The sequence below is a fragment of the Colobus angolensis genome, unplaced genomic scaffold, assembly GCF_000951035.1.
Source record: "Colobus angolensis palliatus isolate OR3802 unplaced genomic scaffold, Cang.pa_1.0 Scaffold38, whole genome shotgun sequence".
NCBI classification, from domain to species: domain Eukaryota; kingdom Metazoa; phylum Chordata; class Mammalia; order Primates; family Cercopithecidae; genus Colobus; species Colobus angolensis.
The window spans coordinates 3912957-3937953 of NW_012117154.1; the positions used below are offsets into that span (position 1 = coordinate 3912957).

General features: G+C 38.2%; 1 protein-coding gene and 1 long non-coding RNA gene across 2 annotated transcripts in view; one reads left to right on the forward strand and one right to left on the reverse strand.

The window, feature by feature from the left end:
- DSCAM (Down syndrome cell adhesion molecule) overlaps positions 1-24997 on the reverse strand; it is an 849899-nt gene that overhangs the window by 330518 nt on the left and 494384 nt on the right. The window contains exon 4 of the mRNA XM_011954055.1: positions 7838-7984. Coding sequence (XP_011809445.1) covers positions 7838-7984 — 147 coding nt within the window. The remainder of the gene's footprint in view (positions 1-7837; positions 7985-24997) is intronic.
- Positions 21456-23368, forward strand: LOC105520369. The gene is made up of 2 exons (XR_001003126.1): positions 21456-21826; positions 22960-23368. It is a non-coding gene; the product is annotated as an uncharacterized LOC105520369 (long non-coding RNA).

A 24997-nucleotide genomic window follows, 5' to 3' on the forward strand; every position in this document is an offset into this window, starting at 1 on the left:
AAGTCCACATGTTATGGGTGTGGAGGCAGCCAGGAGGTCTTAAGATATGATCCTCAGGGACAGACTCTCTGAGAAGATGGTATTTGAGGTCAGGTGCATAAGCACTATCAACAACATGTGGCATAGCAAGACAATGGATTAGAAAGAAGCAGCTTGCAAATGATGACTTATGACTTATGACATGGCCTTGTATAATTTGCCTGTTCTGTGACATCATCTTGAACCAGGTGAGGAATTTGATAAAATATTCTCAAGAACTAGGTCTGTGGAAACCACGCAGCTCAATGTCCTTCAAGTTTGTTTGAATGCAGTGATGTTCCCAAGGTCATAATCTTTGCATGACTATGAAGAATATAAAATATAGCACCTGATTGGATGCTAAATATAAAACTCAGTGTTTTCTCCCTGCTGTCTCTTCTAATTCATCCTGTTTAGAACTTGCATGAACCAACACCCTTGCGTTCCACATCGATATTACAGAAGAGTTATAGACTCCTGCCTCCTGAAATTTTCTTGTCTTTGCCTCAGTAAGAAAAATGCCATGACTTTTTTGATCTACCTGCAATAAATCTGACGGCCAAGGAATGGATATCCACTGTCCTATCAAATGAGAGCCATCTGGAACTTTGTATTTTTTGACGAACATCTCGCTATTTGTCCCATCCCCTAGTCCCTGGCAACCCCCATTCTAGCCCCTGCTTCTCTGAGTTTGACATTTTTAGATTTCACATGTATGTGAGAAAAGACAATGTTTGTCTTTCTGTGCATGGCTTACTTCACTTAGCATAATGCCCTTCAGGTTCATCGATGTCATTGCAAATGGAAAGATTTCCTTCTTTTTTTAAGGCTGAATAATACTCCTATGCGTGTGTATATGTAAATGAACACTTAAGTTTTTTTCATATTCTGACTGTTGTGAATGATTCTGCAATAAACATGGGAGTGCAAATACCTAATTTCATTTCCTTTGGATATATACCCAGAGTGGGATTGCTAGATCATATGGTAGGTAAAAGGGTATAAAGTTTCAGTTATGCCAGATGAATAGGTTCTGGAGGTTTAATATGCAGCATAGTGACTATAGTTAATAACACTATCTTATATACTTGAAATTTTCAAAGACAGTTGATTTTAAACGTTGTCATCACATCACACACATACATACATACATACATACACATACAAATGGTAACTATGTGAGGCAATAGATATGTTATTTTGCTTGATAGTGGTGTGTGTGTATATATATATGTATGTATATATATATATATTCATAGTGAACATCACATTGTATACCTTAAATATATTCAATTTTCGTTTTTCAATACCTCAGTTAACCTGGAGGAAAAATAAACTCTAGCCAAGGAGATGTAAAAGGTGAAAATGTGTGGATTTGTAGGAAATTCTGCTTAAAGGTGACTTAGCTGAGAGGGGTGTTTTTATGCATTTTTCCTTTGCTTCTTTACATCACCTGGAATGTGGATATAAAGGCAGGAGCTGCAGCACTCACTTTGGACTTTGAAATCATATTGAGAATGGAATATCACATGAGGATAATGGATCACAAAGATAAAAGCCTGGTCCCTGGTGATACTGGAGCTGGCAAACCAGCTTCTGGACTTATATACAAGAGAGTAAACTTCTGTTTTAATAAACAATAACATCAAAAAATCATTTATTAATAGAAAGACTTCTTTAAGAGGCTGTGATTCTGTAGTCAGCCACTGGGGGCAGTCAGCAGGCACTGTTGAAAACAGAACAAAAGCATTTACCTGAAATGTCTTGGCTTTCTATTTCTTTTGTAATCATCAGAGATAAAACTTCGTTATGAACTTGCTGCTCTTTTAACTTCACTGGTGTCTTATGAGAACAATGTGACAGTGATATGATGAAGGAACCTAAATACTCTTTTAAAGAATACCTGATGAGCTTCCAGGACTCCTCTAATTCTTCATTAACTGAAGAATTCTATATTCCAGAATTATACTCATTCACATGCATGACTATGGGGCTCCAGAAGGCGAGAGAGATATAAAAGTTTCACAATACCCAAGTACAGAACCTGTGCCAGCAAAAACTTCACGGCTTCATTTACCTGCTTCTAAAGGAAATTACAAACGGACTTCGAAAAGTATTGGTTTGAAGATCAAGTTATGTTCTTAGAGACTGAATAATTAAGAAGACAGGCCTAACCAATGATGTCTCACTGATCTCTAGCATCTTCTAGCATCAACGAAGCATCTAGAAAAATGGTTAGCTGTCTGCATCCATGTTACTGGAAGTATCATCACCTGCACACCCAATGGATTCCGTGAACGAGAAGACAAAAAGATGTGCATAAAGCCAACTCCAGAAATGGTCTTGGACATCCTCAACCGCATGTGATTTATTACCTCCTACTACACTAACTTGCAGGCCATATAAACACCATTGCAATATGGTTTAGTAAGTAGAAATCATATCCAAGATAATATGTATTACCTGGGGTAAGCTCCTCTATTATTCTGAACTCTGTCTTCATTTATTTAAGAAATGTGAGCATATAATGATAGCTCTTGTTTTTCAGTAATACAGATTTTAGTTACACTAGAGTGGAATATTGAAGATATTATAAAGTACTATGAAAAAATAGTTGCAAAATCTGTCATTTTATTTAGAATAGGAAGTAGAAGTAGAGTTGGAGAAGGTGGCACAAAGATGTCACCCCTTTGGCAGCGGTGGCTGACCATAAACACCACAGTGCGCACCTCTGACTTTCTTTGCAGAACAATCCCACAATCTCTGAAAACGAAATGCACCAACTTCTAATGCTATTCATAAAAAATCAACTCTCAATGACTGCACTTAAAAAGTTTTATTCTAACTGAAACTATTGGCAGAAATTTCTCAAATATGCTTAAGATAGTGCTATGTGATTCTAATGACATTTTGTAAAAATGGCTGAGACAATTGGATATCCACAAGGAAAATAAATGAGAACCGTGCCTCACACTACCTACAAAAATTAACTCAAAATGGATTATTGATCTAAATATTACAGCTAAAACTATAAAAGCTTTTAGAAGAAAACATAGGGAAAATATCTTCATGACCTTGAGAAGTTCTTAGGCATAACACTAAAAAAACAAGCAACAACAGAAAAAATCAACATACTAAACTTCTTCAAAATTTAAAAAACTGGCCCATCACGGTGACTCATGCCTATAATTCCAGCACTTTGGGAGGCCGAGGTGGGCAGATCACATGAGATGAAGACTTCAAGATGAGCCTGGTCAACATGGTGAAATCCTGTCTCTACTAAAAATACAAAAATTAGCCAGGTGTGGTGGCATGCGCCTGTAGTCCCAGCTACAGACAGAGGCAGTATAATAGCTTGAACCCAGAAGGCGGAGATTGCAGTAAGCCAAGATGGTATCACTGCATTCCAGCCTTGGCAACAAAGCAAGACTCCATCTCAAAAAATAAAAATAAAAAAATAAAAAAATTAAGAACTGTAGCATTTTCAAAGGCATCATTAAGTGAAAAAAAATTTGAAAATCATATTTCTAATCAAGAACTCAAATCCAAAAAATATTAAAAATGCTTACATCTCTATAATGAGAAGAAACAACCCAAACAAAATGGGCAAAATCGTTGACATTTTACATCACCAAAGAAGATATACAAATAACTAATCAGGACACAAAAAGATGCTCAATATCATTAGGCATTACGGTAATATGAATTAAAATCACAGTGAGACATGACTTCACACCCACTAGGATGACTGCAATAAAATCACAAACAATGCTGGTGAAGACGTAGGGACCTGGAATCTTCACACATTGTTGGTGGAAGGTAAATAGAGACTTACATATGCACACATATAGATTTCACATAAAAATGGCTGCTGGAGTGCCAGCCTTCACATCCACATCACAGGTGGTGTAAAGCAAAAATGCATAAGAATGCCCCCTCAGTGAAGTCTCTTTTAAGCAGGATTTCCTACAAACCCACACATTTTTCTCCTCTTACATCACATTGGCTAAGGTTTATTTTTTCCCCAGGTATATTGTGATATACTTGCCAAATAAAAGCAGCCAAAACAGGTTGGCATTTTCTTAAAATGTTTAAACTTCAATTTGCCATGAGGCCCCAACTTCTAGGTACCTACCCTAAATGAATGAAAACATGTTCACTCAAAGACTTAGGTACAAATGTTCATAGCAGGATTATTCATCATCAAAGAGTGGAAACAACCCAAATGTCCATAGTTGTCGTCAGAGAAAGAATGACTTCTCCAAATAACTAGTCTTAGTACAGAAATCAAGACCATTTGAAAAAATATTAGGTCAGTTTGTCTATTGATTTTTTTAAAGAAAAAACTTTTTTTTTTTTTTTTTTTTTACTGTTCTTTCGGTCTATTTTCTATTTCATTCGTCTCTTTATATTTTCCCTTAGAAGTAACTTGAACTTATTTCCTGGATGTTTATTTTTTTTATTTTTTTTTATTTTTTTTTTTATTTTTTTGAGACGGAGTCTTGCTCTGTCACCCAGGCTGGAGTGCAGTGGCCGGATCTCAGCTCACTGCAACCTCCGCCTCCCGGGTTCACGCCATTCTCCTGCCTCAGCCTCCCGAGTAGCTGGGACTACAGGCGCCACCACCTCGCCCGGCTAATTTTTTGTATTTTTAGTAGAGATGGGGTTTCACCGTGTTAGCCAGGATGGTCTCGATCTCCTGACCTCGTGATCCGCCCGTCTCGGCCTCCCAAAGTGCTGGGATTACAGGCTTGAGCCACCGCGCCCGGCCATTTCCTGGATATTTAAATGATATTTTTCTTTATCTCTACAGCTCACAAATTTTATTAGACTATGTTGCATGTTGACCATTCTGGGTCCATTTTTCCAGGTATAGTTGTGCCATTTTAATATGTAGTCATTATGTATTCTTTTTAATGACAGAACTTTTTTTTGAATTAGTGTTTCATTATTAATACTTATTCTGATCAATTGCTTGGCTTTCTTTTTAAGAGAATTTAGTTATACATATGTTTCATCATCTTTGTCAGACATCTATACATTTTTATCTCTATTTGTCCTACTCCTTAATATTTTTGATTTCCCATATTGTGCTTTCTGTTGTGTTTATCCTCTGATGTGTTCCTTCTAATTTCATTTTAATTTTAGAACTCTTCATTTTTCTAACTTTTTCCAAAATTTGCCACTTATTGTTTCACAGATTTGTGTTGTTTCATCATTTTACTTCTGATTTATACCTGCTCTTTCAAAGCTTTTATCATTTCAAACAAAAAATATAGTTTTCATATGATTTCTGTCAGTATTTTTTATAGTTACTTCTAATCAAAACTTTTTTTTGTCGTTAATTTTCATTCTTTTTCTTGTGATAAAGTTGTGTTGGGTTACATCTTTTTCCTTTTTGTTTCATTTTACAATAAGATAGAGATTCTTAGTTAATTAAGAGAAGGTTCCTACAGGAGAGGATGGAATGAGTATGTTTTTCCCGCCTTCTCCCTTGATATTACCTTCAAGGACTGGACATTTAGCCCATCTCTCAGAGCTATATGGGATTGAGCTGTACGGGCTTCCGCTTTTAGCCGTGTGTCTCCTAGAACACTGTTTTTCACATTCTAAGGCTGTGCATGTTGTATTTTCTTTTGCAGTATTTCATAGGATAGAATTCTCTAGGGCCTCTCCTGGTTCCCGAGACTTCTCTGTTACTCTTTGTATTCTACTCTGGCTCAATTTGATTTCTAAATCCAGTCATTCCCCTGAGAGTGAGTCTCTATTCTTCTGAAAGGAGTACTTACTGAGTACTTCTGCTATCTTCAAGGACATAGACCACCACTGGCCTGTGCAATCATTACCGGCTACTCTCATGGCCTTGTGACTCATCTCCAACCCAGACTTCATGCAGTTCTATCCCAGTGTTGTGAAAACCCTGAGACACAAAGAATTCTCCTCTGCTTTTGGAGATGGGGACCTGTTGGTTATTTGCAGTTTTCTGACACTACCATAATCCCAACAGGCTGACCTGTTCCATTGCCTTCCACTTGTGCTGCTGGTATGCAAGTAATCCAGTTGTGTTGAAGGTGTCATCCATGTACTTTTTTCTTTGTCATCCTATTTTATCTCTGTTGGTTTCAGGAGGAGTTTGGGGTCAAACACCAACATGCTTCCACCATGATCCAAGCTCCAGATGTACATTTTTAAGCATATTTAAATCTAATTTAAAATGAAATTCATTTCTCTTTTCCTTCAAAGTTTAGCATGTTAGAAATGCATTCAGTATTCAGTGTCTACATGCTCATCTTTTAGCATTAACAAATTTCCCCCTCAATTGCTTTATTAACATTTCAATGACAAAAAATATTGAGTTATTTTGCACATATGGTAGACTCTCATATGAGCCTTTTGGTGGCATGTGACTCTGTGGACCCCTCCCCTCTCCTGGCACCTATCACCTCCCTGTCTTCACCTACACCATTAGCCCCAAATGTTCAGTCTTATTCCTTGGCTACTCTTCTGCAGGTGTCTTAGTGTATGATATTCCCTGGCTGGATCATACACTGTTGCTCTCACTTTTCCAAAGCTCACTAGATAATCATGGGACTCCCATGGTGGCCAAATGCTCGTGACTGCTTCTGTCCATTTCTGAAACATTAGTGAATCCCTCCAAAACAGAAAATGAACAAACATTGTGGGATTAAGAAAAGTAAACTTGCCTTTCCAACCCTGAGAAGTACATTTAAAAATCAACACTTTATGATTCAGCATGGAGATAAAAAAGGTCGCCTGAAACAGAAAGATGGGCTCTTAGATAATCACCATGTATGTCATCTTTTGGAGGGAGAAATGCTTATTTACTTATTTTGCTAATCCCAAATTCATTGTATCCCAGGATCCCCTCCTACCTCAAACCCTCCCCCTTTCTTTTCTGAACATGCCATTAGAAAGTTTCTCTTTAATGCAAACAGGACGTTTTCTAGGATTATCAGAATAAGTAGAATATTGTGCTCTCCTTAAAGCTATCATGGACTAAGATGATCGTTATTATTCATTTTCTAATTCATTTTCCCCCCCAAAGACATAATAATCATAAAAGCAAGGGAGAAAATAACCATTGACTTGAAAAAGAACAGGTAAAGAAACAAAAGTACTTGCAAGTTCAAAGGAAAACTAATTTAATTCTGACTTGTATTTGTGCTGGACCTTGAAAGACTATTGGCCATTTTGAAGATGTAAGTGATGAAGAGAAAAATCCCGACAGCACATTATCAAGGACAAAAAGTAGGTGCTCAGGCAGTGATGTTTTAAATTATCCCAACGTTCAACAAGTTCCCTTCACTTCTTCCCATAAACATTATTACAAATAAGGTACTTCTTAAATATTGATAGCAAGCAACCTTTGGTCACTTCCATCTCACTATTACAACCTTACAGGATACTTACCACATGGAGCAATTTTATATTCTTCAGCCACAAAGGCAAAGGTTGGGTATTTTGTATTTGATTTTCTAATCAAATCAAATGTAATTTGACTGCATTTGAGGTGGATATTTGAGATGGAGATGGATCTTTCACTCCTAATGTGCGCCCTGAAATGCTAACAGGTCATCACGTGAATGGGTCAATTACTGGTTTGACAAATGTGAAATCTGTATTTCTATGAAATTGTATCTATATTCATTTAAAAGAGTTTTAAAATAGCTAAACTATTTTGGAAAAGGAATTGAAGGCTCCATTTTAACGGCAACACTCCACAATTTTGATTGAGTCGTCTGAGGATACTAACAAAGAAACAGCAGACATGGCAGACAGAGTCTTGATGAGTTTTTACCTGATACAAAAAGTCTGGCGCTGTTGCTCTGCCTCGTCTCTCCGGTGTATCGATGCCGCGTGATACAGCGGTAGTTATACAATCCATCTTCATTCTGTACATCTTTAATATACAAGGCTCCCGTGGATGTGATGAGAAATCTAGATCCTGAAATACAGGAAAACAATGGCTTGGTTAAAACACAATGAAAGCAACCCAACCACATAGAAAAAGTCCTTAAACAGTTTTTTTTTTTTTCCACCTGAAGAAACTTAATGAAAAGGCTGAAAATGGGTGTATGTGTGTATGTGTGTGTGTGTGTGTGTGTGTGTATGTGTGTGTGAAATATGGGTCCAAGCTGTGTTAACTTTTTGACTAGCCTACATTAAGGGTTTTTAGTACTTATGCTATACAATATATACTTAACAAATCTAACCTCAAACTTTTTTTTAGGTCATGCATTTATCTTACAGCAATGAAGTTGTCATATAATTGGTATATAGCAAACATAGAATATTTTCTTGGATCATTGCATTTCTCTTAGCATGTGACAAATTAAGGGAGTATTAACTTTTTGTTGCACATTTCTAGCTTATGAAAGTATAAACTTCTGTCTCAGTTTAAAATATTTCAATAAAAGCACAAAAATATCAGACTACAAAGTAATAAAATATTCTACAAACTTTCCCCAAAAAGGCTGTCTTATTTCCTCCCAATAATAACCAATATTTATCACTATATTCTACTACACACATCAATTACTCCCAGATTCAGTGTTTTAGAATACTGTTATTTTTTAATCACTACCTTTTAAAGGGACTATTCAAATCATTGACAATAACAATTTTTACCTCAAGAAAAAAAAATCATGATCAGTCATTCTCCATAATGTCAGCACAAAACTGTCCTATCTGTAACCTGTGATTTTTACCAGTAAAGCTTCAGTTGTATAGAAAGGGCCAACATTGAGATCAAATATCAGTGTTAGTTTAAGAAAGGCAAACATGTTTTTTTCCCTTTGAAAATGTAACTTTTAAATATATTTTTCACTGTTCAATTTTAATTGGGTGATAAAACAAGTTGGCGCATAAAAGTAGGGCTGAGAGTGCCTCACTGCACCTTCATGGTGGGTAACTCAGTACACCTGCCACCGTTAGACTCTTCTATGGGCTGTTTCTGCACGTGATGTGATTCCACTGGAAAGAATGTGATTTTTCTCTTCAAAAAAAGACTAAAATGACAAAGAATGAAGTTTTATTGCTTGTTTTTCTCAGGTTCAGTTGAAATGTCCTTTAGTTTATTTCAGTCTGAATTTCCAGGAGTCTTAGATTCATTGCTTTTGAGCTTTACATATCTAAATTGTAAACATAATTTCTTGGTCATTTTCTGCAAAAACTACACATCATGCATAGGTCAGTTGCTCTGAATAAATTAATTTTTTTTTTTTTTTGAGACAAAGTCTGGCTGTATCATCCAGCCTGTAGTGTGTAGTGGTGTCATCTCAGCTCACAGCAACCTTCACCTCCTGAGCTCAAGCAATCCTTCCACCTCAGCCTCCCAAGTAGCTGGAACTATGGGAGTGGGCCATCACACCTGGCTAATTTTGTACTTTTTTATAGAGACGAGATCTCACCATATTGCCCAGGCTGGTCTTGAACTCATGAACTCAAGTGATCTACCTGTCTCAGCCTCCCAAAGTGCTAGGGAGTGTAATCCCTCCCAAAGTGGGATTACAGGCATGAGCCACCATTCCCAGCCTAAAAATGATTTATGAAATCTCATGAGTTAGGAGTAATTACAAAGAACACAGATGTGAAAAAGATCATAAAATAATAGAGCAAATACTGACCTTGTATAAGCTTTTCAAAGGAGCACAAATTAATTATTAAAACTAGTATAACATATATTTAAACTAATATCTACATTAACTTTCAAAACAATTCCAGTTAGATATTTAGTTTAAAATATGCCATAAATAATGCTAGCTATTAGAGAAGCTGAAAAATCTCCTAATGCTGTATATTCCAGATAATTTTTCTTTATTACTCCTCAAAATGAAAGCAACTAAAAATACCTTTTACCACTTGTCATATGTCATCACACTCCAGCCTTTCTTATGATACACATTGTGTATAATGGAAACATTATTTCTCTTTCAATATATTTTGCATACTTATATAATGCTTTAATAATCAGTTCCTTTAAAGTACAGTTTGATAGACAGAAAGGAAACTCAAAAAAAGATGACGTATATAATTCCTGTCACCTTCTTAGCATGGAGTATTTTCATTAGAATTGACAGGCCATGAGTGGTGGCAAAATGTCAGTGGAAAGGATTTTGCGTGCCATTTTCCAGAAAGGTTGAGAAATGCACACAGATAGCAGCAGCCTGTACTATTACTGATTCCAGAGAGGGCTCTATTCTCTAGGAACATTTTGTTCTTGCAATATCTAACATTATTTTTTTGTTTACTCACTTGTGTTAAATAAGGCTTTAGGGCATATCATTTCAGAGGAACTTGAACCTTTGATTGTCTTAAGCATTTTCTGAGATGTTTACAAGAATGAAGGAGTCGACATTGACTGAGTTTCTGTACGTAAACCCACTTATGCCTAGCGTTTCATTATTGGAATGCTAAGCATGTGGCAGTTATTTATCTCCTATTGCTCAAGGTCATGGCCAAGGCCTGACTGCAAAAATTCAAAAAATTGCAACCTCAGGCATAAATGGGTTAATTTGACCTCCTCTGCCTAGTCCTTCATTTCTCAATTTATGTCATCTTGAAATTGATCAACATTTTAAAACATAAAATAAGGTTAAGAGTAGGATCTTGCCGGGTGCGTTTGGCTCAAGCCTGTAATCCCAGCACTTTGGGAGGCTGAGACGGGCGGATCACAAGGTCAGCAGATCAAGACCATCCTGGCTGACACGGTGAAACCCCGTCTCTACTAAAAAATACAAAAAACTAGCCAGGCGAGGTGGCGGGCGCCTGTAGTCCCAGCTACTCGGGAGGCTGAGGCAGGAGAATGGCGTAAACCCGGGAGGCGGAGCTTGCAGTGAGCTGAGATCCGGCCACTGCACTCCAGCCCGGGTGACAGAGCGAGACTCCGCCTCAAAAAAAAAAAAAAAAGGTAGGATCTTTTAATTATGAGAGGAACAGGTAAGTTCAGTGTCCTCGGGTACAGTCTCAACTTGGGAGTACTGTGGAACTATTAAGGGACAACAAGGGCACAGCTATGTCATTAGAGCACCAAATATGTCAGCTCTGTGGTAACAACGAATCATTTTAACTGCTCTCTATATTGCCCCTGTACCCCACTAGACACCTTATGCCACCAAATGTTTCCATGTCATATGGAATAAATGATTTGTTCATGTCCTTCAATGGGATTAATGAATGTGCTTCTGCTAAAATAGGTAAACGTTTAAATACAATTTATTGGCATAAAAAAAGTGCAAACACACAATTCTGTCTGGTTCTCTCTCTCTTTGTGTGTCTTTCTCTATCACACATACTCAAGCACACACACACCCTTGACTACTCAGAACTGTCTTGTAACATACAACTGTGCAAAGCAAAAATTTTATGAGTAACTTTATTTTCCTTGGAATACTATTAGCATTTAACTGGACACATTTCTAAAACATAGTTTATACTTTTTGTCATGTTAAACACACTGCAATTCAGAGCCAACTGAACAGTGAATGATTTTTGGATTTTGAGTCATCATTTTGGACATCGATTACTGAGCCATGCTGCTCAGTTACTAATATCTCAGAAGCTATCTGGCATCTCAAGATGCATGGAATGGTCCCAGACTGCCAGATGTTCAAGTCTCTGAGCTTGTCTTTAATAGCTTATCTGCTTCTTCCTTTACTATGCAGCTGTTACATGTTACTTTCCTTTGTTATCAGTATCTTTGTCAATGCACAATGTGATGCATTCAGTATGCTGAGAGTTAGAGAACAGACATACCAAAGCTGTTAGGACTTTGTATAAACTAAGAGTAAATAGGTTATGAGCAAGCCAAAGAGTGGTCTTCCAATGTCAGTTAACATGAGCTTGCATGTTAGTGCCACTAAAATAAATCCACCGCATGGTGCCAGTTCAGTCAGCCTGGTTAAGATTAGCATAGGGTCCAGTGGGATATTTCTATGTAGGGACACAAAACTACCAAAGAAAATGGGGCATTAGCCCAATGGGAAAATGTCACAGAAACCCTCAGGGTTGGAGTTCTATGGCCACATTCCTCCCATTGTCATAGTGCTGGGCCACGAAAAACACCCAGAGAGCAGTGGGTTCTGAAGCTCTGGCATGATACCATTTTGGGTTTTCTATACGATTGCTTCAAAGGCAGACATTAAAATAGCAGCAGTTCTAGAAATCTATTTTGCTGAACTATGGGGTTGTTAAAGCAGAAAGCCAGATCTTTAAGATCTGAGCTGCAGAAAGCAGACATGCATGATCTCCAGAAAGATGCACATCAGAGTTGATTCTAGAAACTAGCATGTGTTATAAGTGGGCAGGAAACAGAGCCAAGCGATGCACCCATTCGTTGGGCCAGCACTGTCCTAGGCTCCAAAAATGCAAAAAGGAGAGAGACAGCCCCCATCTCTAGGGAGCTTGTAACCTAAACAGATTTGAGCCTTTGGGTTTAGGAGCATTCCAAGAAGTTGAGGAAAAAGGATAGAAGGGAGGAACCTGGAGAGCAGTCAGGGAAGAAGCATTGTCTTTGTCTCACCAGGATGAAGGGGCTACTGATACCCAAGGAGGAAAACTGGTATTTATCCCCATACCTGCTTTTATCCTTGTGTGTTATTCAAATACAAATAATTAACTTTATATGTTAAAGTCTTCTTCATTAATGTGCTTATTCAATCTACTCAGCTAACTTTTTCTTTGTTCTTATAAAAAATCAAATTAAAAGATCTTTCCCCGGTTTCAGGCGCAATAAGCTCATCCACTTTGAGAGATTTCTCAGTGTGGAAGAAAAAACCTGGGCTTTGGAAGCCAGTGGATCTGAACTACAAAAGGGTCATTGTCCCTTTCCAGCTGTGTGGCCTCAGTCTAGTCAGTCAACCCTAACTTTGCTTTCTTCATCTATAAAACAGAGAGATGATGAGTAATCTCTGTTCTGCTGTTGAAGATCAAATTAAAATGCATTTATGTCATCTAGCAGAGAGTCACGCATCCATTGCACAGCAGAGTGACTAAGCTCAATAATAATGTATTCTGTATTTCAAAATAGCTCAGAGAGTAAATTTCAAGTATCTCATCACAAAAAAGGGATAAGCAAGGTGGTAGATATGTTCATCATCTTTATGTAATCATTTCATACTGTGTATATACATAGGTGTGCATATATAGATACATACAAAATCAACACATTGTATCCAATAAAAGTATATAATTATAACTTTCCAATTGAAAAAATATTAACAATAAATAAAAATTAAAATGGTATCTATCCTACTAAATGCCATGTTTGTTATTCTGCTGTTCTGACCAATCCACAGGTGTATAAAATGTAGCCTGTGTGAGCCAGACAGGGAAGATCCCACTGACATAAGCATAGCAGGGCCCCCTCTCAATTGTTCATTTGCTTACTTATGAAAGGCAACCTCATATATTAAAGAAAGAATCTGAGTGGTAATGACATAGATGAACTTTACATCACAGTTCTGCCATTTGGAGCTATGTCACCACAGGCAAAATATTTACCGAACCTCTGAGCCAATGCCACATGACAGTGCACTGGTAAACAGAAAGATATATTGAGTCCATGGAGCATTTTTGTATATCCCAGTGAAAGGCTTGGGGGAAGGAGGATCACAGACATCTGCCATGAACTGAATGTTTGCATCTGCACAAAATTTATATGATGAAATCTTAATCCCCAATACGACAGTATTTGGAAATAAAGCTTTTGGGAAGTAATGAGGCATAGATGTGATTATAAGGGTATGACCAGACCTCACTTTCTCTCTCTGCCCTGTGGGATCAGTGAGAAGGCGGCTGTCTGCAATCCAGGAAGGGAGCCCTCATCAGGCACCAAATCTGCCAATACCTTGATCTTGGACTTCCCAGCCTCCAGAACAGTGAGAGATAAATTTTTGTGGTTTAAGCCACCCAGTCCATGATATTTGTTATAGCAGCCCAAGCTGACCAAGATATTGTCTCCAGAAGTCTTTTCCACAGTAGAAATGGATATTCACAGAAACTTACGGACTTTCCCCCAAATCATTATCATGTTACTTGAAAAATTCTCCCTGGCATATCTGTTAGTATCTGAACATTAAAAAAAAAAAAACATATCCTGAAGTTCTCAAAATTAATCATTCTTGTTCATCATATTTTATCTAACAGGAAGGCCTTCTGCTTCTACCTCCAAAATATATCCTGAATCCATCCACTTTCCTCCCTCAAAACTGTACCACACACATCTAAGGATTGTAGCTTTCAAACTCTCTGTGTCCACTTCTGCTTCTCTACAATGTATTCTCTACTCAACATCTACGAGCATTTAGCAATACACCTCATTTAGTGCCTTGATGGAATCCCACTAGACCTAACCACTTACGATGGTCTATGATGGTTTGGGCTTTGACCATATCTCCAAAAGCTTCCCTTCTACTCTCTCCTTCTTCCATCATGCCCAGGCTATGCTGTCCTTCTTTTAATTGCTCTGACTGGAGGCTCTGAGCCCAGATCTCTCCCTGGCTGCGTCCTTCTTGTCATCTTGGCCTCAGTTTTTAAGTCAAATTGCCAGCAAAGTCAGTCCACATGATCATGCTCACTCATGATCAGAGACTTGGTTTTATTATACCTGTATCTCATACATGTGCAAGAGATTGGTTTAACATTTCCCTCCTTCATCTAGAAGAGCAAGAACTCATTTTGTCTTGTTCAACATTTCATCTCCATTACATAGAACAGGACTTGGCTATGATATCCTAAAACATTTGTTGAATGCATGGGCTGATTACATGGTCTATTATTGCTTGTATTCAAAACATCCTTTCCTAGGTCTCAGTAAAAAGAAAGCTAAAGTAGCTTTTTTTAGATTTCAGCACATTTCCTCATGTAGACTACATAAAAAGAGTTTGTTCCCCTCCAGAGATGAATATATTCTTATACGAAAATGAGCATATTTTAAGATTGTGATGAATTATTCTTTCATTATGTTCCCTGGCTTTTACTATGTGGCTAAGCTGTTAGATCTCCAATAAAGGCAATACTATTTGGGGGAAGATTTTAAAAGCATATGTCATTTTTCACTTAGAGAAACATCTTAGAGCTCTTGTTTGTTTTGTTTTTCCTATTGCAATCTATGTGAATTGAGTTAATAGCAATTAAAAGAACAGATGGCTCTGCTAATAAGATGCCAAATGGTAGCACGACCATGATGAAACTTTTATTAGCTGCGCCCGTCGTCTCCAACTGACGGCCACACTGTGTCATGAAACTGAGCTTTCTCCAAAGCCATTTCAATAAGTTTCTGAAATATTAGAGGAACATAAGAATTAAATCTACATTCTAAGTGTATAGCGTTAGAAACGACATGAGCCTCTTAGCATTAACTAAAATGGAAGTGTTTGAAATAGAAGATATACATAAATATCTGTATATCATATATAACTTATAAATAGATATATAAATATCTATATATATCATATATATCTTATAAATATATAAATATATATAAAGGAGTAGATGCAGGCATGAACGAGCTACAGATATTTCCTGAGCAACTGAGTTGCCTGACAAAAATATGCACATGTTGAAAGTTGCATATAAGAGAAAAGAAGAGCCCCCTAAAGAGAAGACATCTAACCTGATGTTATGAGCTGAATTTTCCCCTTCCTCAAAAATTTATGTTAATGTCCTAACCTTCAGTACCTCGAGATGTGACTTTATTTGGAAATAGGGTCGGTCACTGCAGATGTAATATGTTAGGATGAGCTCATATTTGGATAGTGTATGCCCCTAATCCAACGTGACCAGTGTCCTTATAAAAAGGGGACATTTAGATAGAGGCATGGATATTAACATGAATCCTAATCAGAGCCAACAGGTTCTAGGTGGAGGCCACCACTGCTTTCGGCATTATTTATGTTATGACATATTTAGTTCTTAAAATGACCCCAAGAGGAAGATACTGTTATTTCCATTTCTCAGATGAGAAAATTGAGAAACAGAGAAGTTCAGGGACTTACCCCAGTTTATACAACTAGAAGTACCTGTGCCAGGATAGTGCCCTGGCACGCTGGCTCATGCCCCCATGCAAATTGCTCCCCTTGGTTTGCATCATGAGACGGCAAGGCATGGGCAAGCAGAGGTACAAGCAGAGTGGGGCAGAAGCCATGAGCATGTAAAGATATTTAACCCAAACATTCAACAGAGCTCGGGTGAGCAGAAGAAGATGCCAGGTATTAAGTCTAAGGGACCTATGGGGTTGGGGTGGCATTGGTAGAGCAAAGGATTTGGGGTAGGGGAGATTCTGTTTCAGAAAAGATAAACGCTCAGCTGTGAGCATGTTGAGTCAGGTAAAATCAGTGACTAAAGTCAAGCTGGAGACAGGGCATTGGAGACCACACTTTGCTTGTTGAGGAGGAGCCCTTCATGAGAAATGAAGTTTAGTAACTCCCCAGGAAGAGGAGTGAAGGAGGAAGGCCAAGAAAAGACCGAGGAAAGGAGTGACAGGAGGCTTGGAGGACCCAAGCCAGCATGGTGCTAAGAAAGCCAGGCAGGAGAGGACTTTTAAAGAATGGTGCAAACGGCCTCAGCTCTGTGCCTTCCTATTGCCATAGCCTTGAGTACATATATAACCTGTACAAAGGGGCAATATTGCCTTTTTGGGAAAATCATGATATTAAATAAGAACATCCGTGTAAGTTCCTGACAGAGAAAAGCACTTTAGAATAGCTCTAATCTGTAATAAAATATGATAAAATATTCTTGCTGAACCAATAAAAATATTAAATGTGTAAGAGTTGCAAATGCACAAAATTGAGTTAAAGAACACTCCACGTCACTACCAAATGACATAACAGAAGACCTAGATAAATTAAGAGGCATATCCAATTCTAGGATTAGACAACTCGATATTGCAAAAATGTCAGCTTTTCACAAGTTAAATAAATTACATTTTAATTAATTGCAGAACAAAATTTACTTAGAACTTGACCAAATCAATGTAAATTAAAATGAGAGATTCTTTTCATCCAGGAGATTAGAACAAAAAAATAAAACGTTTGAAAATAAGTGGTCTTGACAAAGGGTGGGGGAAATAAAAACCTCTACAGGTGGACATGTAAATTGGTGAAGCCTTTCGATTTTTGGAAGGCAACTTGCCAGTATATTTCAAGTGTGAGACTTGCATACTTCTCAATCCATCTTGCAATGTCAAAGACTATCCTGTGGAAAAACTCAGATGTGCACACTTTGATGTCCACCCCAAAATGCACTGATGCATAATTTAACAATGAAAAATTGTACATAAACCTGAATGCCAATCAAGAGATAACTAAGTAAATAAATTAGGTTACATCTATACTCTGCAGTTACTTAATAGACAGCAAGGTATATGTACACATATCCTGCAGAACAATATCCACTAGATAGTCTAAAGTGGTTACATAACAATCTGTAATGTTATGTACCAAAGGCAGTGGTATATGAATAAATTTGTGTATGCAAATGAACAGAGAGGCCTGGATCAGCAGATATCTGCCCAAATGTTAACTGTAGTTTTCTCTGAAACCATGAGTGGATTAGGGGAAGGGGAGGGGAAATTATGTTTCATTTCACACTGTCATGTATTTGAGAATCTTAAAAGAAGACTCTATTAATGTGCTTCTCGGGTAGTTAAAATTTATTTTGGAAAAAGATGTCAGTGGGTGGTGAGCATATGGACACAGTAGACGTAAACCAAACTCATATAACACACAACATAGAAGGAGACAAATTTAGGATGATATTGCTGTCGGGAGTAGATGCGTCAAAGAGGGCTTTTATTATGCTTGCTTTTCAAGCTGGTCGCTACCCAGACATGCCTAAAAGCAGAAGGGGAGTCTTTCAGTGTTCACCCTGGTCTTTGTATTCCCTCCCCTCCAAACACCTCACACAAAAGTTGAAACTGCCACGTAGTTGATCAACAAAAGTTGAAACTGCCATGTAGTATCTCCCTGAACTTCTGTGATAATTTCCCATTTCACACATAATTGCATCAATCCAGTTGATAAGGGTGTTAGCGCTGCCCCTTCAAAATGACAGTTTCCTCTCTGAAGACAAAAGGATCCTCTTGTTTGCCCCACTTACCTGCTGCCCCCAAAGGTTTACACAGTGCTAAATTAAGTGATTCTTTAGAAGATACACGTACTTTGAGTTTTTTCTAAAAATAGAATCAGTAAAATAAGGGATCATATTGAGGGGGCAGAGCCCTTGCCATATCATTTTATTTAACCTTCGTTGGAGCCTATTATGTTTATGAGAGTATCATCAAGATATCCAAGAAATAATGAAGCCCCAGCATGGATCTTGAGCCGCCTGGAAGAAATCATTTGGCTAGAAATAACATCATCACACCGGGCATGAGGAATAAACTTACAACTCAGCTGGATCCAGTATATTTGGTGTATATATTTTAAATTCTCTCAAAGCAATTTCACTAAGACATTTCTTTTATGTAAATAAAACTCTCTCAGTGAAATTCTCCTGCAGTTAAATGAGGCTCAATTATACACTACTAATTTAAGCCTGCACACTGCATTCCAACTGTATACCTAATTACCCTATTTAGTTTGTTAATGATCAGATCTTTGTGCAGACATTCGAGTCTGTCATTAATCTTTGCTCTAGTTAGATTTCTAGTTGTTTAAAAGAATGAATCCTTAGAAAGAATATAATTGTATAATTCCTTTAAAAGTAAAGGGATTTTTTGTTAAAGAACCAAAGAAGCTCATAAAATTATATATTGTATTTATTTATTTATATGATGAACAAGATGGCTTTGGCCACTGACATTTGAAAACAGATATTTCAGTTGGGAACAGAGACAAAAAGAGTACACTGACAAAGAAAATAAGTCCACTCTCGTAAGTGCATTTATGTGAATTGTGAAACGGAAGCTGACGCTAGTAAAGAGCAGAGCTGTTTCGATGGTGGGGGTTTGGAGTGGGGTGTGAATGTAAGGATTTCTGAGGAGGTTGCACTTCAGCGGAAGGTAGGAAGATGAGAAGGGCTTATTCATGGATAAGTGGAGCTAAGAACAAGGTTAAAGGAAAAGTATATATGAGGTGGGAAAAACTGTGGCATATCCAAGAAACTGACACAAGATATAGTTTGAAAGTAGAATTGATAGGACATAGAATTGGCCTGAACGCCAGGATGAGGCAAAGGCGATGAAGACCAAGGTGGCTGCTAGGTTTCGGTGAGGAGCCCTGAACAGGTTAAGAGTCCTCCTGCCGGGAGTAAGAACCAGGGGGTGAGGCACTGGCTGTCCATGGCTGACCTATTTTGGATTTCAGGGAATTGAAAGTAGCCCCTTATAGAGATAAGGAAAGGGGAAGGAAGAGAATGCTATTGAATGTGCTCGTTGTATCAGGCGGCCTCACATTTAGAAGAGGTACATCAGCGTTATTTCCTGTCCCCCAAGATTTCTGCATTTTGGGGCTGGAAGGGAGTGTGTATTTCAGGTTGATCATCTGTTCCAGTTGTGGCTGCACAATACAGTGCTGATTAAAAGGCTATACGTGCAAGAAGGAAAAAATAAGTGAAGGAAGGCCAGAGCATGGCGCTTCAACCCACAATGACTGCTGACCTGGTCTGTGTTAGCAACCCAAAAGGAATTTAAGACACTGGGCTTTTGGCAAAACACATTGAAAATTAACTGTAAAGTCTGTTTACCTGATACAGATGACATAGGATTATGGAAAAGAATCTGGAGAAACAGGAAGCATAAAGAATGAAAATAGACACTATGTTGTGGCCACTTAATATTATGGGACAATGGTTTTTCACACTTTGGGTTCACATATTAATAGGTTGTGAAATCAGTTTCATGGATTGTAACTTTATTTTTTTAAAAAATGAAATAGAAGAGCATAGAATGTATCAGTATGTATCAGTGATGATAAATATTCTGCAGTTTTGTTTCAGTATACCTGTGTGTATATAAGATTATGTGTGTGTCTGTATATTTATGTGTGTATTTATGTGCGTGCATTACTGAGTTCTAAGATAAAATGTCTTTTTTTCTATGCATTTCTTACTGAGAGAGCAAGAAATGTTTGAAGAGCCTTTCTCGACATCTTAGAGATGGAATTATTACTTTTCTGACTAGGCTTCCGTTTCAAAGCAAGGCTAATCATCTTTAAGCTTCAGCTGGTATACCTGGGATTCTTAAAGTTCTCTCTTTTTTTTTTTGAGATGGAGTCTCGCGCTGTCGCCCAGGCTGGAGTGCAGTGGCCGGATCTCAGCTCACTGCAAGCTCCGCCTCCCGGGTTTACGCCATTCTCCTGCCTCAGCCTCCCGAGTAGCTGGGACTACAGGCGCTGGCCACCTTGCCCAGCTAGTTTTTTGTATTTTTTAGTAGAGACAGGGTTTCACCGGGTGAGCCAGGATGGTCTTGATCTCCTGACCTCGTGATCCGCCTGTCTCGGCCTCCCAAAGTGCTAGGATTACACGCTTGAGCCACCGCGCCCGGCCTTAAAGTTCCCTCTTTAAACATTTCTGCATTTTAAATTAAAGATGTCTGCATTAGTAAGTCCCCTAGTTCTTATTCCTGGCAGGGGGACTCTTCACCTGTTCAGGGCTCCTCACCAAGACCTACCAGCCACCTTGGTCCTCATGGCCTTTGCCTCATCCTGGCATTCAGGCCAATTCTACGTCCTATCAATTCTATTTTCAAAATATATATTGTATCATTTTCTTGGACATGCCACAATTTTTCCCACCTCAAATACATGCTTCAAGACTAGCAAGTCTATAAGGTCACAGGCTTGGTTGCATTTATAATGGGAATAGCAGAGAAAGCAGTTTATTTTTTAAAAGTGCAACATCGCTTGAAGGTTTTGGATTATGTTTGTTTCCCGATGACACACGATGATGTCAAAGGAAACTGCAATGAGTTTAATGAGCCGTCCATACAAATATATATGCAAATATATGTACCTACGAGAACATCCAAGGGTAGAAACCATGTCAGATGTGGTCCCCCATGCCAATCCCACTCCACAGTCTTTGGGTTTTAAATAGTCTGACCCCATGAGAATATTTGAGGCTGGCTTCCATGTCACAGAGCCTTGCACTGTGAGAGTAACTCAATTCCCTAAATGACTTTCCGAGATCTAGCTTATCATAAACTCCATTGCCTTGCAATATCCTTTGTAACAAAATGGTATTGATAAAATCATAGAGCAACTGCCCACCATATGCAGACCTAGTAATGGAATTAAAGGTATCTAAAAGGCTAATTCCTAATGAGAAGGAAAGGAAACATACCATAAAGTAAAAGTGCAAACAACTGCAGAACAGAGGTAAACACTGTCAGTTGGATATTCGTAAGCGCTGATGTAAATAGAGATAGAAAATGATACATCTGGCCGGGCAGGCGGTTCACGCCTGTAATCCCAGCACTTTGGGAGGCCTAGGAGGGCAGATCACCTGAGGCCAGGAGTTCGAGACCAGTCTGGCCAACGTGGTGAAACCCTGTCTCTACTAAAAATACAAAAATTAGCCAGGCGTGGTGGTGTGCACCTGGAATCCCAGCTACCCAGGAGACTGAGGCAGGAGAATTGCTGGAACCCAGGAGGCAGAGGCTTTGAGCTGAGATCACGCCACTACTGCACTCCAGCCTGGGTGACAGAGCAAGACTCCCTCTAAAAAGAGAAAAAAAGAAAAGAAAAGAAAAGAAAAGGATATATCTATGATGAATTAAGATGGAGTGGAACCCACTGATGGTATGCAGTGGATAAGATGCTATAGAGAAATGATATCCGGACACATGGTGAGAATTTTTCCCCTCTGTAAATCATAATTCTTGTGATTCTTTCAAACGGAAAGCCACAGAAGGTACCAGTTATCCACCCACCTACTAAGGCGCCTCCACTAGAATTCTCAGCATGTTTCTGCAGAAGTAAGATATCTTCACAACTGCTCTGACACTTCTTAATCTCCTTTTTCTTTCTTTCTTTTTCTTTTTTTTTTTTTTTGAGAAAGGAAAAGCAAACTACTGGCTTAGAGTCTTTGGAAGAAAATTGTATATGACTAGAATTTAACATTATTGTTTTTCTTTCATTGTATTGCATTTATCTATATGGCTAGTTAAACTGATCTTCCATTTAAAAGTAGTAATGTAATGCTTTTTTTTTTTTTTACAATTACATTGTTTTAAGTAAACAAGAATTATTCAAAAGACAAAAACACTAGCACAGATGGTATTCAGTGATTGCAGATATCATAAAGATAGTTCATGAATCACCAACATTTGAGAAGCACTGTGTTCACGATGCTTCCTGGAAGAGGTGGGTTATACAATGTTTCTTGGAGAAAGGGATAGCAGTCTACTGCTAGGAGGGAGAATTGAAGCTACTAAGGTGGACAAGGAGACAGGCAGTTGGCTTGTCCTCTGCTTGGAGATCACAGCCAAGGAAGCACAGGAGAGGCAGCCCCTGGAGGAGCTCCATGGGCTGCAGGGCTGACATGGCCCAGGTAAGTGGGAGTTCTGGGAGGCTCAGGGGCTGGTGCCAGGATACTGGTAGATGATTTTCATTTTCAGACTGTGAGACAAAAGATAGACATAAGGGAGGCAAAGGTGAAATCGGGATGGTTAAAGCAGGGAATGCTGAGAGCAGAGCAAGGCAGTTGCTAAAGCTGTTACTAAAACTGGACAGCAGAAGGCCTGGCATGGTGGCTCACACATGTAATCCCAGCACTGTGGGAGGCCTAGGCAGGTGGTCGGGAATTAGAGACTAACCTGACCAACATGGTGAAAACCCATCTCTACTAAAAATACAAAGTTAGCCGGGCATGGTGGCACATGCCTGTAATCCCAGCTACTTGGGAGGCTGAGGCAGGAGAATTGCTTGAATCTGGGAAGCTGAGGTTGCGGTGAGCTGAGATCGCGCCATTGCACTCTAGCCTGGGCAACAAGAGTGAAATGCCATCTCAAAACAAAACAATGACAACAACAGGACAGCAGAGATGGACGACGGGTCAGGAAAGCTAACCAGGCAGCGGGAGGCCAGGACAGAAAGAGGCACAGGGAGCTCAGCTCAGTTTTGCTACAGGGGATCTCTCAGGCTTACAACGAGTCAGTCCTCTGGGGAAGTTCTGGCCTCATCATGATCCTTCTTTCATCTCACTCCCCATGTCCTTCCTCTGTCCCTTCTCCCACTGCCATTTATTTATTTAACTGAAAAAGTACCAATCACCCACATATGCATAAAATACTCATCCATGTACTTATTTCTTAAAATTGATCATTGTTAACATTTGGTGTCATTTGCTTTATGTATTTTTAATGAAAGAAATACAACTTTACAGAAAACGCTTATTCTTTCTTCCCTCCCTATCCTATCTTTTTCTCCTAAAAAGCCCTATTATCAGAAATATTAGTGTGTATTCCCAGTTTTGACTTTTTATTACACACACACTCCCACACATAGATGTGGCAATGAACTTCACATAGTATGATTCTGTATTTTCTCTTTGTTTTTCAAACTTACAAAAGTATTTTACCATTTCTCATGGAAAAACTCACTTTCCCATCCAACATTATGTTTTCTTAAGATCTATGTTGATATAAAGAAATCTAGTTCATTCTTTTTAATGAAAATAAAGTATTATATTTTATGAATGTAACTCATGCTAACCATGGCAATAAAAGCTCCATCAAGCATCGTTTAGTTCTGTATTTTGTTCAATGCTGTATTCCCAGCCCCTAGAACACATACAGAGTAGTTGCTCATTAAATGTCTGTCAAATGAACGAATCAATGAATCCACTCATTCCACTGCTGACAGGCAGTAAAACTGATGTTACTTTTTCACAAACCTTTGCAAGATTCCTTGGCACCCACATAAGAGTCGTGCTAATACGTCTACCTAGAAATGTATGTATTGCATTGACAGCTTTTGTGTTTTTGGTTTTGTATGATTCTCTGAAATATTGTGTGACTTCTTAAAGGCTTGGCACATGCTGTGGGCTGTTGATGTGGCTGAGGGGTTGGCTCTCACGTGACCACTGCAGGAGGCTGTCGGCCGTCTGCACACTTCATAAGCTCCTCGTCCCCCTCTGACAGCTTTTTGCAATGCTTTGTCTTTTCTTCAAAACTTTATATATATATATATACACACACACACACAGATATATATATTTATCTATTTATATATAAAGATATATATATTTATATCTTTGTCTTTATAATATATATTTATCTTTATGTTATATATAAAACTATATAAACTTTATGTAATATATAAAATTTATATATAATATATATTTTATCTATAAATTCATTCATTTATATAATATATAAAATTTATATATTATATAAATATATTTTTTATATAAATATATATTATATATACACACATGTATATTTTTTAAAAACCTGATAAGCCTTTGTCAGAAAAAGTGGGTGAATTCTTCCAAGTAATGAAATAATGCAAAGTATAAAATAAAGAGAATAAACAGATCCACAGCTAGGAACACAAGGTATCTTTGGCCCAATGGGATTTTGCCTTCGTGCTTTAAAGCACAGTCACTTTCTGTGCAAGGTTGTAAGTGTTCACCACGAGCTTTAGGTGGATCTAGCCCTGTATGAACAAACCGCTAGTGTCACTGGATCAACGTTAATGTACATTTCTGTGTTCAAGCAATATCATGGTCCATTAATTACGTGCACTGCAATTTAATGGCCTTGCAGATCTTAACACTGTGCTTTTATTTCATTTTTGCCTAGGCCCACCTCACCGCTAAATATAAATGGAATAAAGCATTTGAAAGAAAAGTATAAAAATGTGTATGTTTATCATTGCAAAGCAATTCTGAATGGATTTTGTAAACTTTGCAAAATAAAAAGGAAAATACAGTCTGGACATTAAGCCTCTTTCCAGGTTTTCAGATTCCGAAGCTTTAGTTGAAGGCAGTTGAAGAACGTACAAGGCTGTTCTAG